The 16,333-nt window shown below is 39.5% G+C and overlaps 1 protein-coding gene across 2 annotated transcripts in view; it reads right to left on the reverse strand.

Annotated features, from left to right (window-relative positions):
• Positions 1-5,490: 5,490 nt before the first annotated feature.
• LOC130917898 (calcium-binding protein 8) overlaps positions 5,491-16,333 on the reverse strand; it is a 92,695-nt gene continuing 81,852 nt past the window's right edge. For both annotated transcript variants that reach the window (XM_057839660.1, XM_057839659.1), the window contains exon 6: positions 5,491-15,586. In XM_057839660.1, coding sequence (XP_057695643.1) covers positions 15,459-15,586 — 128 coding nt within the window. In that variant the 3' untranslated portion in view covers positions 5,491-15,458. The remainder of the gene's footprint in view (positions 15,587-16,333) is intronic.

Consider the following 16,333-nt stretch of genomic DNA (forward strand, 5'->3'; position numbering starts at 1 on the left):
CTTTTACATACCTGTCAACCCGAGGCTGTTGGCAATCTGACAAATAGTGACGTATGCCCTTACAAATTGGTGACTAATTTTACAACGTTGTACAGTTTGGCAAATAAGTATTTAGTCAACCACGAATTGTGCAAGTTCTCCTACTTGAAAAGATTAGAGAGGCCTGTAATTATCAACATGGGTAAACCTCAACCATGAGCGTTAGAGTGACGGAAAAAAACTGAAAATCACATTGTTTGATTTTTAAAGAATTTATTTCCAAATTAGAGTGGAAAATAAGTAAACAAGCAAGATTTCTGGCTGTCAAAGAGGTCTAACTTCTTCTAACGAGGCTCCACTCGTTAAGTGTATTAATAGCACCTGTTTTAACTCATTTTCGGTATAAAAGACACCTGTCCACAATCTCAGTCAGTCACACTCCAAACTCCACAATGGCCATGACCAAAGAGCTGTCGAAGGACACCAGAGACAAAATTGTAGACCTGCACCAGGCTGGGAAGACTGAATCTGCGATAGGTAAAACACTTGGTGTAAAAAAAAACATCTGTGGGAGCAATTATTAGAACATGGAAGACATACAAGACCACTGATAATCTCCCTCGATCTGGGGCTCCATGCAAGATCTCACCCTGTGGCGTCAAAATGATAACAAGAACGGTGAGCAAAAATCCCAGAACCACACAGGGGGACCTAGTGAATGACCTACAGAGAGCTGAGACCACAGTAACAAAGGCTACTATCAGTAACACAATGCGCCGCCAGGGACTCAAATCCTGCACTGCCAGACGTGTACCCCTGTTGAAGCCAGTACACGTCCAGGTAAGTCTGCGTTTCGCTAGAGAGCATTTGGATGATCCAGAAGAGGACTGGGAGAATGTGTTATGGCCAGATGACACCAAAATAGAACTTTTAGGTAGAAACACAGGTTCTGGTGTTTGGAGGAGAAAGAATACTGAATTGCATCCGAAGAACACCATACCCACTGTGAAGCATGGGGGTGGTGACATCATGCTTTGGGGCTGTTTTTCTGCAAAGGGACCAGGACGACTGATCTGTGTAAAAGAATAAATGGGGCCATGTATCGAGAGATTTTGAGTGAAAATCTCCTTCCATCAGCAAGGGCATTGAAGATGAAACGTGGCTGGGTCTTTCAGCATGACAATGATCCCAAACACACAGCCAGGGCAACAAAGAAGTGGCTCCGTAAGAAGCATTTCGAGGTCCCGGAGTGCCCTAGCCAGTCTCTAGATCTCAACCCCATAGAAAATCTGTGGAGGGAGTTGAAAGTCTGTGTTGCCCAACGACAGCCCCAAAACATCACTGCTCTAGTGGAGATCTGCATGGAGGAATGGGCCAAAATACCAGCAACAGTGTGTGAAAAGCTTGTGAAGAGTTACAGAAAGCGTTTAGGCGCCGTTATTGCCAACAAACGGTACATAACAAAGCATTGAGATGAGCTTTTGGTATTGACCAAATACTTATTTTCCACCATGATTTGCAAATAAATTATTTAAAAATCAAACAATGTGATTTTCAGGGTTTTTTCCCACATTCTGTCTCTCATGGTTGAGTTTTACCCATGTTGACAATTACAGGCCTCTCTAATATTTTCAAGTGGGAGAACTTGCACAATTAGTGGTTGACTAAATACTTATTTGCCCCACTGTATATAGCGTGCAATATGAAACAAAAATAAAACTCAATTTTTAAAATGTGAATTCATTGGTAATATTGTAACATATAACCTGGTGCAATCAAAGAACAATCAATATCTTCAGCTACATCGTGGTTACTAAAATTTAACAGTGACTTTTGTTATAATTGTATGTAGCACTTGTGGCAATTTCTATCATATCATTTGATGGCTGCACTACCTGGCACTTCAGCTCGCAATTCAGTTTGACTTGAAAGTAGTTTGTTAGCGTGTCCAATTATAAATGAAAAAGGTCAATTGATAAAATTAACTTACCGATGCAATCTTTGAGTCAGGGAACATTTCTTTTGCTAATTCTGAGAAGGGATCAGCAATAGTTGCAGGCAAATTGTGTTCGGCAACAAATTGGCAGAAGGAAATCTCCTCTTTCGTCACTTTTCATTCTGCATTCTGCATAAGTAATTAATTACACTTACAAATTACTTCTCCCAAAAAGTAATTGAGTTAGTAACTCAGTTACCTGAATATAAGAGTAATTAGTTACTTGGCATAGTAACTGGTGTTACCTTTCATGTTTTTTTTTTCATTTTTTCAAAAACAAAAAACATAGTAACCTTTGCTTTATTTGAAAGTCATTTAATGTTGTGAATCAACTGTTAAAGTTGTTAAAATTGCTACCGTCTTTGCATTAGTTCCCTTCGGTCTACTTTCGATATGTGAAAGTTTTAAAATGGTTTCATCATTTAAAGATAGATTCAAGTCAAGATTTTGCCGATTTAGGAGTATTTTAGATAAAAAGTTACTTAGGTTCGCTTGGAAGGTTCACTACAACAGAGCCTTTCTGAGAAGTCTTCTGCTTTAAAATGGCGGCTGTTTACGAATGCCGCGGTGTCTGTCATTTCGCATGTAGTTCTATATGCATGTGATATCTAGGCGTAAATTGTAGGCTGTCTGCTACAGTCAGGAAATATTGGAGCCACCTAGCCTAGCATCGCGCTTGCTACAGCGTCACAACAAACACTGTTCTCTCTCCGTGTCTCTGACTTTTCTCGCGTCATTCAACCACCATCGTAACGCACATTGTCTCGTTGCTGAAACGGTGACAAAATCCGAACGGAGAAAAAAAAACGTAATGAACGAAAAACCTACACATTTTGAACGTACGGCGTACACATTTAAAAATCAGTGCTCACTTGTACAAATTACGCCGAAACCGTACAACTTGTCAGGTATGCTTTTACTAGTAGGGGAAAATTGAGTTGGTTGTCATACTGCTATAACTCGACCACCAGAGGGCAGTGTTGTGAATAATCAAAATTGAATTTATAAGAATTACGCCAACTAAAATTGGTTCGTACACCTTTTTCATGTCCAAATGGAGGGGCGTCACTAGCTTTGAAGAATTAGGGGGGCTTAGCCCCCAGGAGATGACCAGGATATAAGTGAACGTAGTGTTTTCTATATACATATATACATATTATATATACAGTTGTGGTCAAAAGTTTACATACACTTGTGAAGAACATAATGTCATGGCTCTGTTGAGTTTCCAGTTATTTCTATAACTCTGATTTTTCTCTGATAGAGTGATTGGAACAGATACTTCTTTGTCACAAAAAACATTCATGAAGTTTGGTTCTTTTATGACTTTATTATGGGTGAACAGAAAAAAGTGATCAAATCTGCTGGGTCAAAAATATACATACAGCAGCGCTAATATTTGGTAACATGTCCCTTGGCCGTTTTCACTTCAATTTGGCGCTTTTGGTAGCCATCCACAAGATTTTGGCAAGCTTCTGGTTGAATCTTTGACCACTCCTCTTGACAGAATTGGTGCAGTTCAGTTAAATTTGATGGCTTTCTGACATGGACTTGTTTCTTCAGCATTGTCCACAAGTTCTCAATGGGACTTTGGGAAGGCCATTCGAAAACCTTAGTTCTAGCCTGATTTAGCCATTCCATTACCACTTTTGATGTGTTTTTGGGGTCATTGTCCTGTTGGAACACCCAACTGCGCCCAAGACCCAATCTTCGGGCTGATGACGTGAGGTTATCTTGAAGAATTTGGAGGTAATCCTCCTTCTTCATTATCCCATTTACTCTCTGTAAAGCACCAGTTCCATTGGCAGCAAAACAGCCCCACAGCATAATACTATCACCACCGTGCTTGACGGTAGGCATGGTGTACTTGGGGTTAAAGGCCTCACCTTTTCTCCTCCAAACATATTGCTGGGCATTGTGGCCAAACAGCTCGATTTTTGTTTCGCCTGACCACAGAACTTTCCTCCAGAAGGTCTTATCTTTGTCCATGTGATCAGCAGCAAACTTCAGTCGAGCCTTAAGGCGCCGCTTTTGGAGCAAGGGCTTCCTTCTTGCACGGCAGCCTCTCAGTCCATGGAGAAGCAAAACACGCTTGACTGTGGACACTGACACCTGTGTTCCAGCAGCTTCTAATTCTTGGCAGATCTGCTTTTTGGTGATTCTCGGTTGAATCTTCACCCTCCTGACCAATTTTCTCTCAGCAGCAGGTGATAGCTTGCGTTTTCTTCCTGATCGTGGCAGTGACAAAACAGTGCCATGCACTTTATACTTACAAACAATTGTTTGCACTGTTGCTCTTGGGACCTGCAGCTGATTTGAAATGGCTCCAAGTGACTTTCCTGACTTGTTCAAGTCAATGATTGTTCAAGTCAACAATCACTCACAAGAAATTACTAATTCGTGTTGCTGTATGTACATTTTTGACCCATCAGATTTGATCACTTTTTCTGTTAACCCATAATAAAGTCATAAAAGAACCAAACTTCATGAATGTTTTTTGTGACAAAGAAGTATCTGTTACAATCACTGTATCGGAGAAAAGTCAGAGTTGTAGAAATAACTGGAAACTCAAGAGAGCCATGACATTATGTTCTTCACAAGTGTATGTAAACTTTTGACCACAACTGTACATATTATATGTGTGTACATATATATATATATATATATATATATGTATATATATATATATATATATATATATATATATATTAGGGCTGTCAAATGATTAAAATTTTTAATCGAGTTAATTACAGCTTAAAAAAATAATTAATCGTAATTAATCGCAATTTATCGCAATTCAAACCATCTATAAAATATGCCATATTTTTCTGTAAATTATTGTTAGAATGGAACGACACAAGATGGATATATACATAAATCAACAAGATGGCATTAACATTATTAACATTCTGTTAAAGTGATCCATGGATAGAAAGACTTGTAGTTCTTAAAAGAAAAATGTTAGTACAAGTTATAGAAATTTTATATTAAAACCCCCTCTTAATGTTTTCGTTTTAATACAATTTGTAAAATTTTCAATCAAAAAATAAACTAGTAGCCCGCCATTGTTGATGTCAATAATTACTTACACAATGCTCATGGGTGCTGAAGCCTATAAAATCAGTCGCACCCAAGCGCCAGCAGAGGGCGGCAAAACTCCATAAAACACAATTAACAAGTGAGCGTTTCACTGGACAGTAAATTTGTCTGAGCGGGGCATCTGCATTAATTGCGTCAAATATTTTAACGTGATTAATTTTAAAAAATTAATTAACGCCCGTTAACGCGATAATTTTGACAGCCCTAATATATATATATATATATATATATATATATATATATATATATATATATATATATATATATATAAAGAGAGAGAGAGAGAGAGAGAGACTTTTTTTATCCTGTTATAGGGACTTTAAGGTAACCCTGATGAAACCAACCCCATTCTCGCCTACCTACCTACTCAACCACAGTGAGGTACGGATAGCAGAAGTACACAGTAGGTTTGAAAAACAAAGATTTATTGCATGATCTTGCACATGTTCAGTATTTACACACTGAGCATTGTTAAATATAACAATTCCAAGTCTACACGTGTTGCACATGCAAAGTGTATGTGTGTGCTTGGTTAATATATTGTGTTGCGAGTGTCCATGCTACTCCAGAGACACACTGGTGTTCTTTTCCAGCCCAGGAATGGAGGCATGCAAACACTCCTGCAAGGCTGCTTTCTAAAATAAGAAGTTCCCTTGTGGAAGGTGTAAAATAAAAATGACATGAAAAGTGTGGTTTCCTGTACAAGTTTTGCAATATTGGTCTTTCAGAATAATTACGATGCTGCTGTGAGAGCAGCGTTGGGTAAAGTGGACGAGCCCGCTGCCTTCTTTATTATTGTAATGAATGAGTCTGTTACTGGAATGAATTATTTTACACGTGCGTTTAAAATTGTACAGTGGTATGAATAAGTATCTGAACCTTTTGGAATTTCTCACATTTCTGCATAAAATCACCATTAAATGTGATCTGATCTTTGTCAAAATCACACAGATGTAAAAACAGTATCTGCTTTAACTAAAACCCCCAAATATTTATAGGTTTTCATTTTTTAATGAGGACAGCATGCAAACAATGACAGAAAAGGAAAAAATAAGTAAGTGAACCCTCTGCCTAAGGAGACTTAAAGAGCAATTGAAACGAATGTGCCCAATATATGATGAGTGGTTTAAAGCTGCCATGCCCACTATTAAACACACACCTGATAAAGAAATGTCTTGATGAGAAGCATTGTCTGACGTGCATCATGGCTCGGTCAAAAGAGCTGTCTGAAGACCTGTGACCAAGGATTTTTGATTTGTATAAAGCTGGGAAAGGATTCAAAACCATCTCTATAAGTCTGGATGTTCATCAATCGACAGTCAGATAAGTTGTCTACAATTGGAGAGAGTTTGGCGCGCACACTCCACAGATGTTTTGGCAAAATATTTTGTTGGCTGATGAAACCAAAGTTGAATTATTTGGAAGTAACACACAACGTTGTGTGTGGAGGAAAAATGGAAATGCTCACAATTATCAACACCTCATCCCCACCATGAAGAATGGTGGTGGGAGCATCATGATTTGGGGCTGTTTTGCTGCCTCGGGGCCTGGACAACTTTCAATCATTAATGGAAGAACGAATTCAAAATTATATCAGGATATTTTGCAGGAAAACCTGAGGCCGTCTCTCAGACAGTTGAGGCTAAAAAGAGGATGGATGCTGCAACACGACAATTATTCAAAACACAGAAGTAAATCAACTTCAGAACGGTTTCAGAAGAACAAAATACACAATCTGGAGTGGCCAAGTCAAAGTCCAGACTTGAACCCCATTGAGATGCTGTGGCATGACCTAAAGACAGCGATTCATGCCAGACATCCCAAGAATCTGATTGAAAGTTCAGCAGTTTTGTCGAGAAGAATGGGCCAAGATTAGTCCTGATCGATGTGCCAGACTGATCTTTAGCTACAGGAAGCGTCTGGTTGATGTTATTGCTGCCTAAGGGGGGGGGGGGGGGGGGGGGCACAAAATATTAAATGTGATGGTTCGCTTGCTTATTTTCCCCCCGTTCTGTCATTGTTTGCATACTATCCTCGTTAAAATATGAACACCTATAAATGTTTGGGTGCTTTTAGTTAAAGCAGACGCTGTTTTTTCATCTGTGTGTTTTTGACAAAGGTCAGATCACATTTGATGGTGATTTTATGCAGAAATGTGAGAAATTCCAACAGGTTCAGATACTTTTTCATACCACTGTAATTGTTAGAATAAATCACTTGTTAATTCATTGTAATTATATTTTTTGTATCATAAATAACGAGGACGATTTATTGTACTATTAAAATAGACAATCATACACATGCGTTTATTATTATAACTTTTTTTTTCAAATAAATTGTAAAATGTTAGAAAATATATCATCTATAAATTATAAAATGAAAGTGGATTATTTTACGTTTACATTAATAAGCAGTGAGTAAAACACATTAAATAACAAAATACAAGACATTATATTCATTTAAAAAATGAAATTTTCATACACCTTGTATTTGATATATTATATTTTCTATAAACGAACCCACCAATACAAAAAAATAATCTACTAGTAATGTTCGCTTTATAACATTAAATCAATATGGCTGAAGATAAGATTTTCTTCGTAGTACCGTAATTCATACTAAAAATGCAAGCCAATACGTCATTCGTGTGATGACCACTAGAGGGCGCGCTCACACCAAATTACTGGCCATCCCGTTTGTGTCTATTATGGCTTGGAACACGCACGTGCCTTAGAGTGACGTCACCCGGTGCGTGGGCGTTGCTGTTATTTGTGCAGTCACAGTGATTTGTTACTTCCCAGAACATACGTACACAACACATAACGAACCACGACGTGTGGGCGGGGTCAAAGAGACCACGTGGCTTCTTCCTTGAATGAGCATGTTTTGGCGCCATTGACGGGGATAGATGTCCAATCCATTTGGACAGGGAGGGCAAGCAGCAAGCGAATGGTCGCTGCCAGCCCAATTAGTCCAATTGGACTGGACTTCTGTTGCTGTCAATGGTACTCAGTGTGAATTTATGACAAACAATTAAAGCCGAGATAACAGTTGGAAGGTTGAGCACATTTTTCCTTTGTTTGGGTGTTTTAAGTGACAATTTGAGAAAGTTACAGTGTAAAACAGTTCCGATTTAAAGCAACTCTGTTTCATCTATCACACTGTTGTCAAACAAAAGGCCCGGGGGCCTGATCCGGCACTGCCCAACATTTTGTGAGGCCCGCGAAAGTCAATCCTGTGCATTAAAGTGGAAGTTCCGAATTTTTGACATTAGGCTTAATCTTTGAGTTAGCAGGGGTTCAATCAATCGGTGGAGTTGATTTTAACAAATTCCGTGTAGTTTGTCAGTTATTTGTTAGTTTCAGGGCTCCGGATTGGCTAAACTACCACGAGTCAATAGTACAATCCTAGCATGCTAATATAAAACGACATTAACAGTTGTAAGATAGTCAATTAAATTCAAAATGCAGATCATTGTTTGAAATAACCATGCAGCCACAAAAATGTCACACCAAGCCGCCGTAATTCATTTCATTCTGCAGGACTATTTTTTTTAAATGCATAATGTGACCAATGTTCCTTCTAAGCTGCGCGCGTGCGCAATCACTTGCACAAACTCAGCGCACAAGAAAATCGATGCAGCGCACGAAATAAAATTCAACAGAAACGTAGCACAGCACAGCACTCCGATCGGTGCGTTTGATACACCAATGCGACACTTCCATTGGTGCGTTCCATACGCCAACGCGACGCTCCTATTGGTGGGTTACTACACCACGATTATATAGAGTTGTAAGATGCATGACTTGGGTGGGTGCGGAGAACGAGTGAAAAGCGAGCTAGACTCCTGTGTTGATTTACAGAAGGTTTTCTGTACCATTTTGCAACGTAACTCAATGAGCAACAGGTATCTAGCCAATAATGTGACACAGTTCACTTGACTTACGCAACGCAGCCCATACAGTGGGGGAAATAAGTATTTAGTCAACTCACAGTCACTAATTATGCAAGTTCTCCCACTTGAAAATATTAGAGAGGCCTGTAATTGTCAACATGGGTAAACCTCAACCATGAGAGACGGAATGTGGAAAAAAATTACAGAGGCTAAACGTTTTCTGTAACTCTTCACAAGCTTTTCACACACTTTTGCTGGTATTTTGGCCCATTCCTCCATGCAGATCTCCTCTAGAGCAGTGATGTTTTGGGGCTGTCGTTGGGAAACACGGACTTTAAACTCCCTCCACAGATTTTCTATGGGGTTGAGATCTGCAGACTGGCAAGGCCACTCCAGGACCTTGAAATGCTTCTTACAAAGCCACTCCTTTGTTGCCCTGGCTGTGTGTTTGGGAGCATTGTCATGCTGAAAGACCCAACCACGTCTCATCTTCAATGCCCTTGCTGATGGAAGGAGATTTTCACTCAAAATCTTTCGATAGATGGCCCCATTCATTCTTTACTTTACACAGATCAGTCGTCCTGGTCCCTATGCAGAAAAACAGCCCCAAAGCATGGTGTTTGCACCCCCATGCTTCACAGTGGGTATGGTGTTCTTCGGATGCAATTCAGTATTCTTTCTCCTCCAAACACCAGAACCTGTGTTTCTACCAAAAAGTTCTATTTTGGTTGAATCTGACCATAACAATTTCCCTGTCCTCTTCTGGATCATCCAAATGCTCTCTAGCGAACTGCAGACGGGCCTGGACGTGTTCTGGCTTCAGCAGGGGGACACGTCTGGCAGTGCAGGATTTGAGTCCCTGGCGGCGCATTGTGTTACTGATAGTAGCCTTTGTTACTGTGGTCCCAGCTCCCTGTAGGTCATTCACTAGGTCCCCCCGTGTGGTTCTGGGATTCTTGTTATCAATTTGACGCCACGGGGTGATATCTTGCATGGAGCCCCAGATCGAGGGAGATTATCAGTGGTCTTGTATGTCTTCCATTTTCTAATAATTGCTCCCACAGTTAATTTCTTTACACCAAGCGTTTTACCCATTGCAGATTCAGTCTTCATAGCCTGGCGCAGGCCTACAATTTTGTCTCTGGTGTCCTTCGACAGCTCTTTGGTCGTGGCCATAGTGGAGTTTGGAGTGTGACTGACTGAGATTGTGGACAGGTGTCTTTTATACTGATAATGAGTTAAAACAGGTGCCATTAATCCAGGTAACGAGTGGAGCCTCGTTAGACTTCGTTACAAGAAGTTAGACCTCTTTGACAGCCAGAAATGTTGCTTGTTTGTCGGTGACCAAATACTTATTTTCCACTCTAATTTGGAAATAAATTCTTTAAAAATCAAACAATGTGATTTTCTGTTTTTTTTTTTTCAACATTCCGTCTCTCATGGTTGAGGTTTACCCATGTTGACAATTACAGGCCACTCTAATCTTTTCAAGTAGGAGAACTTGCACAATTGGTGGTTGACTAAATACTTATTTGCCCCACTGTATGTGCCTTGCAGGTTAGCTAGCCAACAGCAGTGCAGCGGAGTAGAGACGCAAATGCTAACTCCTGATCATAGCAAAAGGAACGGGCAGCAATACTACACTCATCAAGCCAAATTAAAAAAGAAAAGCGGTTCTTTTAAGATGGAATGGCTGTCAGAGTACAGTATGTGCAAATAAAAGAACAAGCTGTAAAACTGAGTAATATATATATATGTATATCGCTGTATGTATGTATATGTACATCGCTTCAATAATATCTGGCGCCATCTAGTGGGGAGAGTAGCTGAGATATGTCATAACAGAACATCGCTTCAATGATATCTGGCGTCATGTATAACGTCTAGACCGCGAATATAAAACGACCCCCTCTTTTGCAATCTTATTTCAATGCAAAAAACCCCATCTTATATTCGGACCAATACGGTATATTAAAACTAAACTAATGCAAATTGCTGCTGTATTTTCATTCTTTTAAAAAGCCACGTATCTTGCTGTGATCCAAGGTTTTCAACAGGTGTGATACTGATGTGTGGCCACAGCGAACACATCTGATGTTGCTCACAGTGGTCCTCTGTTTGCTCAGGGAGCTTGCGTGTCTGCTCAGACACATGAAGATTGAGAGGGAACATTGAATGTGACTACAGTAGACATGAGTGCTTCGGTCACTCGTGCTCAGGCTGCATTTGAAGAAGGTAGAAGTCTGACTTATCGCACTCTGATGGTACCAGTTGCGACCTCATAGCGTTCCAAGCGAATGGTAACTGCAAAGATGGCTGATCGTGACAAGTTGTTTATTATTTTGGCCATCAAAAGACATTTTGACCTCCAGCAAATCTGCTTAGCAATTAAATAGTGGAGAAAAAACAACGGCTAAGGTAAATAGGACAAACTGTAAACTGCCATCTTTAGTTTTACTATTGACAGTCTGCTTTTCGACAGACAGCGCTATTTCGTCGATTGATGTCAGATTGAATCAACTTGTGATTACTGGGTACTTTTTTTTCCAACTTCGTGACTAAAACCTCCCAGTTCGAGTGGCTTTCCAGTGATATATTTCCAGGTCAGAGGTTGGAAACTCCGACTTTACACCTTCCTCGAATGCAGCATCAGTCAACTGACTTGACTGAAGGACGGCAACATGGTGAAATGTGCATTTAGAGGCTGTGGAAACAGAAGAAATGGGCAAAGGAAAGTTTCCACAAATTCCGTACGAAGAACGAGGAACAATATAAACTGGCTACTTGCAGCTGGCTACGACATAAATACATGGGTGGAAAAAATATCACTCTGCTCTGCAGCCTGTTCCCTGCAGAGCTGCTGGATTACAAATGTTTCTGTCCATACTACAATTATTGACATGCAATGGTAAATTGTATTAATAACTTTATCCCGAAAACATACCCAAAACTATTGATTGCATGGGACATCGGCAGAGGTGGGTAGTAACGGGTTGGATGCACTGTTACATTTGCTTGAGTAACTTTTTGAGAAAAATGCACTTCTAAGAGTAGTTTTACTAAGCCATACTTTTTACTTTTACTTGAGTAGATTTTTGAAGAAAAAAACGCTACTCTTACTCTGCTACTTTGGGCTTCAGAAGAGTCGTTATATTTTTCCTCTTTATTTTACATATTACATTTATTTATTTATTTTGCTAGCAATGCCAGGAGTAGTTCTACCAATTTCACCAATGAGACGTTGCAACAATGATCACATGACTCCATTATACCAATCAGATGCAAGCTTGCCGTTCTATGTTCACACGAGCCTGTTCAATTATGTGGTATCTTTAAAGCACTGATTTAAAAAAAAAAAAAAAAACAAACTAATTATTTGACATAGAGCGCTTCCCTCAACATGACTCGAAAGCGCGGATTTTAACCTCTCTCCAAGTTTTTATTTGGCACCGATTGACCACGGAAAACCGGAGATATGATCCTTTTGATTTCATAATAGTAATTATGAAGGAAATATTTTCTCCACCAGAGGGCAGTCAAGCTGTTTGGATGAATAATGCTTCATTTATGTAATTTTTTTTCTCTCGTAGGAATTCAATGTTTTTTGTTTTTTTTTTAAATAATTTATTTGGCTTATTGTGGTTATGTAGTGGGATATTGTACAGTATCATTGTAACAACAGTTCGTATAGATTTACAGCAGTTACTCACAATGTTACTCATTACTAGAGTAGTCTTTTCACTGGATAGTTTTTTACTTGTACTTGAGTACATTTTTGGATGACTACTTTTAATTTTACTTGGGTAATATTATTTTGAAGTAACGCTCCTCTTACTTGAGTAAAATTGTGGGCTCCTCTACCCACCTCTGGTGATCAGTAATTTTCATGCGTCCATTAGTTGTTTTTTATTGGCAAGCTAGAACTGTACTATTGACTCACGCTAGCTTAGCCACAAATACAACAAATAGCTAACAAACTGCACGGAATTTGTTGATATCAACTCCACCGATTAATTAACACCCCAGTAACTTTTTTGCTAAAATAAAATTTAAAGAAAACTTCTGTTGTCCTCAGTGACAGATCAAGGATAACAAAAATCTGATATTTATATTATATTATTATTATATATATTATATTTAAATTCGTAAAAGAAAATGCATAGTTTTTCTCCTTTTTTAAATTAAAAAAAAATGTTACTTACTGTTTGTTTTTCCTTTTTGTTTAATAATAAAAATCATTTAAATTTAAAAGAGAATACGGTTTTCTATTTTAAGGAGTAAACAAAACCAAAATAAAAAGAATATCTAGTTTTTTTCTGTTTTGTTTTTGAAAATGAAAAATAATTTTTAAAAAAATGAACATTTACAAAATAAATAAAGAGCTTTGTTACTGTTTTTCCCCTTTTGCATTTTTATGAGAAAAAAATAGAAATGAATGAATAAAAAATGAAAAAATAGGAACATTCTTGCTATCAAGGGCCCCACAATAGGATTTGGACAATTTATAGGTCAACCACGGTTGTGTTCAAAATCATTCAACCTCCACTGCAGTCTAGTGTTATACTAACATTTATTTTTCAACTTATGTTTTGAATTTGGCTGCTTAAGTTGAAGTCTGCTCTCTCAGGGTGCTCGTCTAGTTTGTTTATGAATGAAATAGTGTACAGCACAGATGCTTTTTTCAAACTGTGACATCGCCATCGTAACGTGGGAGTGGGACATTATAGACACGCCCTCGCATACAAACCATGTTATTTCTGCTTGTTTTCTCTGATAATCTTTCAAAAAAGAACATGCCGATCAAACACTTCTGCTATGGAACTTGTAGAAACGACTCTTGAGATTACGACATATGAAGGATGTTTTCTTCGTACGTTTCCCGAAACAAAAACCTCGGAGGACAAAATGTGAAGAATGGATCAACTTGTGCAGACGTCCAAAAGACCTGTTTAAAGCCAGCAGGGTGAAGCCATTCACAAATCATATGCAGTAAACATTCTGTTGGGGGCCATGGTCCTTTCAGAGGATGAAAAGGTAAGCCATTTTGATATTTTTACTTATTTTTTAGTGTGGCGTTTTGCCGTGCTGCTTCTGCCTGACAATGAATGACCTGAAAAACATTAAAATGGTATTGGACTGCCACTGTTACCCTTTCTATTGAAAAAAAAAACAACTTTAATAAGGGAGAAGCGTAAATAAATGATAGAATTAAGATTAGTTATTAATGAGAAAATTAAAAGTGTTCGTTGGCTGTCACTGAGTAGCATTTGCGATCGCTACACAAAAATAGCAATGTAAATTGCCCCAAGAACGGTCAGAGACGTAAGACAACCAGAGGATATAATATATAAGAAACACAGGGCATATGGTGGTCAAGGATAGATTGTTGAAACAGGAGAATATCATTGTCAGTAGCGTAAGGCAATGCACACAAGAAAAAGGAGTCGATAAAAAAGCTAACTCTGGATCAGATCGGCTCGTCTTCTTCAGCCCTCGACACTCTAGCCATCTGTTTAACTGAACATTTGTATGTTCTTCCACATCTTTACCAGTCAATTTGGCACCAGGGACATCATTTTCAGACAGAATTGGTAAGTTTAGCTCAGTAAACATCTCGTTCGTACACCATTTCCATTCATTTAGTCTTGGGGACAAACGGGAGGTTGACCCGCCTAGCCACAATTGCTAACGTCATGAATATTAATGAGCAAAAGTGACGTGTGTTTGCGGTACACCATTGATCATGTCAGACATGTCACAACACTATACGAAAGTGGGGGTTGAATAATTTTGAATATAACTGTATGTCTCTAAAAGATGGATCGACTCTCGAAAGAGTATTTGCTAAACAATTAGTTGAATATTAATGGTGGCAGTCACAATAACTATTATGTGGCCTGCGACAAAGATGAGTTTGACACCCAATGTCTATCACTGTCAGTGCCAGCCAATGCAGTGATGAGTGTAAGATTTAGAAAATGGATGTGAGATATCGGTATTGCTGCAAGATGTGCTTGATCATGTGTAAAGCTTATTATGCAAAAAGACTACAGTGTCATCCGTCAATCAACCGTGAACCGATCAATAACGCTGAAATGAAGATGCACACAAACTCGAAGGGAAACAGCACAGATTAATGGGACGGAGTAGAAGGAGAAAGGAGAGGAGGTTGAAGAACCATCGCTCATAGTAGTTCTGATGGAGAAAGTGTATTGAAAAAAACTACAATTCCCAGCATTCCTTGCGACGGCCAAAGCGTGCGTTCACCGTGTCAAGTCGCTATGTCGATCCCGTCTCCGTGAAACTCCTCAAATCAAGTCCTCCTTCCCATGGCCGGCGCCGTTTTATTGCATCATCAGAAGGGGACAGAGGAGGATTGTGGGTAACGTCAGCCCTTGAGTGTCCCTGCTGTCGGAGTAAAGGGGGTGGAGCGCCAGGGAAAAAAGACAAAAAGTGTGTTTACGTGCGTGCGAGTCACAGTGGGCGTGGCTACTCCATGCCGTTCCTCAGCATCTGATTGGCTGCGATCAGCATGACGCTGATGATGAACGCCATTGCGAAGGCGCAGATTAGACTCTTCCTCACGCATGTTTGCCGGTTCTTCTTCGACGGGTGGACTGAAGGAAAAAGACGCGACAACGCTAGTCAAAAACAGCATACCTCAACCTATCATCTTATCATGTTCACATATCTATCTACAGTGGCGCGGGAATGATCCTCGTGTGCCACAGCTCCCACCTTACATGCAGCTTGGGGGAGGAGTGGAAGAGGGGGGCTGCTAACGGCAGAGTTTGTTTTTTCAAGGCAAAGCTGCGCCAGACATTTTAGCGAGAGAGACAACAAAAATAAATTCGGAAAATACATTTAGGTAGCTTTTCATTTGGATCAAATGTTTTTGAGTATTGAATTGAAGAGAGCGTATCGAACGGTTCTGTCAGGCCCCTGGCTGGGCAGGTGTCTGGGTGTGTGTCATCCAATTACAGGCCCAGCACCTGACGGAGCGACGGCAGCTGTCAGCAATCACCATCACCAGCCTACTTAAGCCAGCCAGATTTCCAACACATCGCTGAATCGTCTTTTTTCAGTATACTGTTAGTACCTTCTCGCGTTTGGATTTTTCTGAGTGACGTTATCTGATCATCGACCTTTCTTGCTTTGTCCTAGGATCTCGCCAACGCCTCACGTCTTTTGTTACCTCTGCCCAAGCTCTCTACATCGAACAACACCACCGCTCTGGATCAAATAAACTTTTTGACTTCCTCACCAGGCCATCTCACGTGCCTGCTCACTATCATGACAGGTTTAATATAAAACCGAGTATTGTTGCATCCTTATATACTGTAATACACAACACAAAATTTCCA

The sequence above is a fragment of the Corythoichthys intestinalis genome, chromosome 6 (genome assembly GCF_030265065.1).
Source record: "Corythoichthys intestinalis isolate RoL2023-P3 chromosome 6, ASM3026506v1, whole genome shotgun sequence".
NCBI lineage: Eukaryota > Metazoa > Chordata > Actinopteri > Syngnathiformes > Syngnathidae > Corythoichthys > Corythoichthys intestinalis.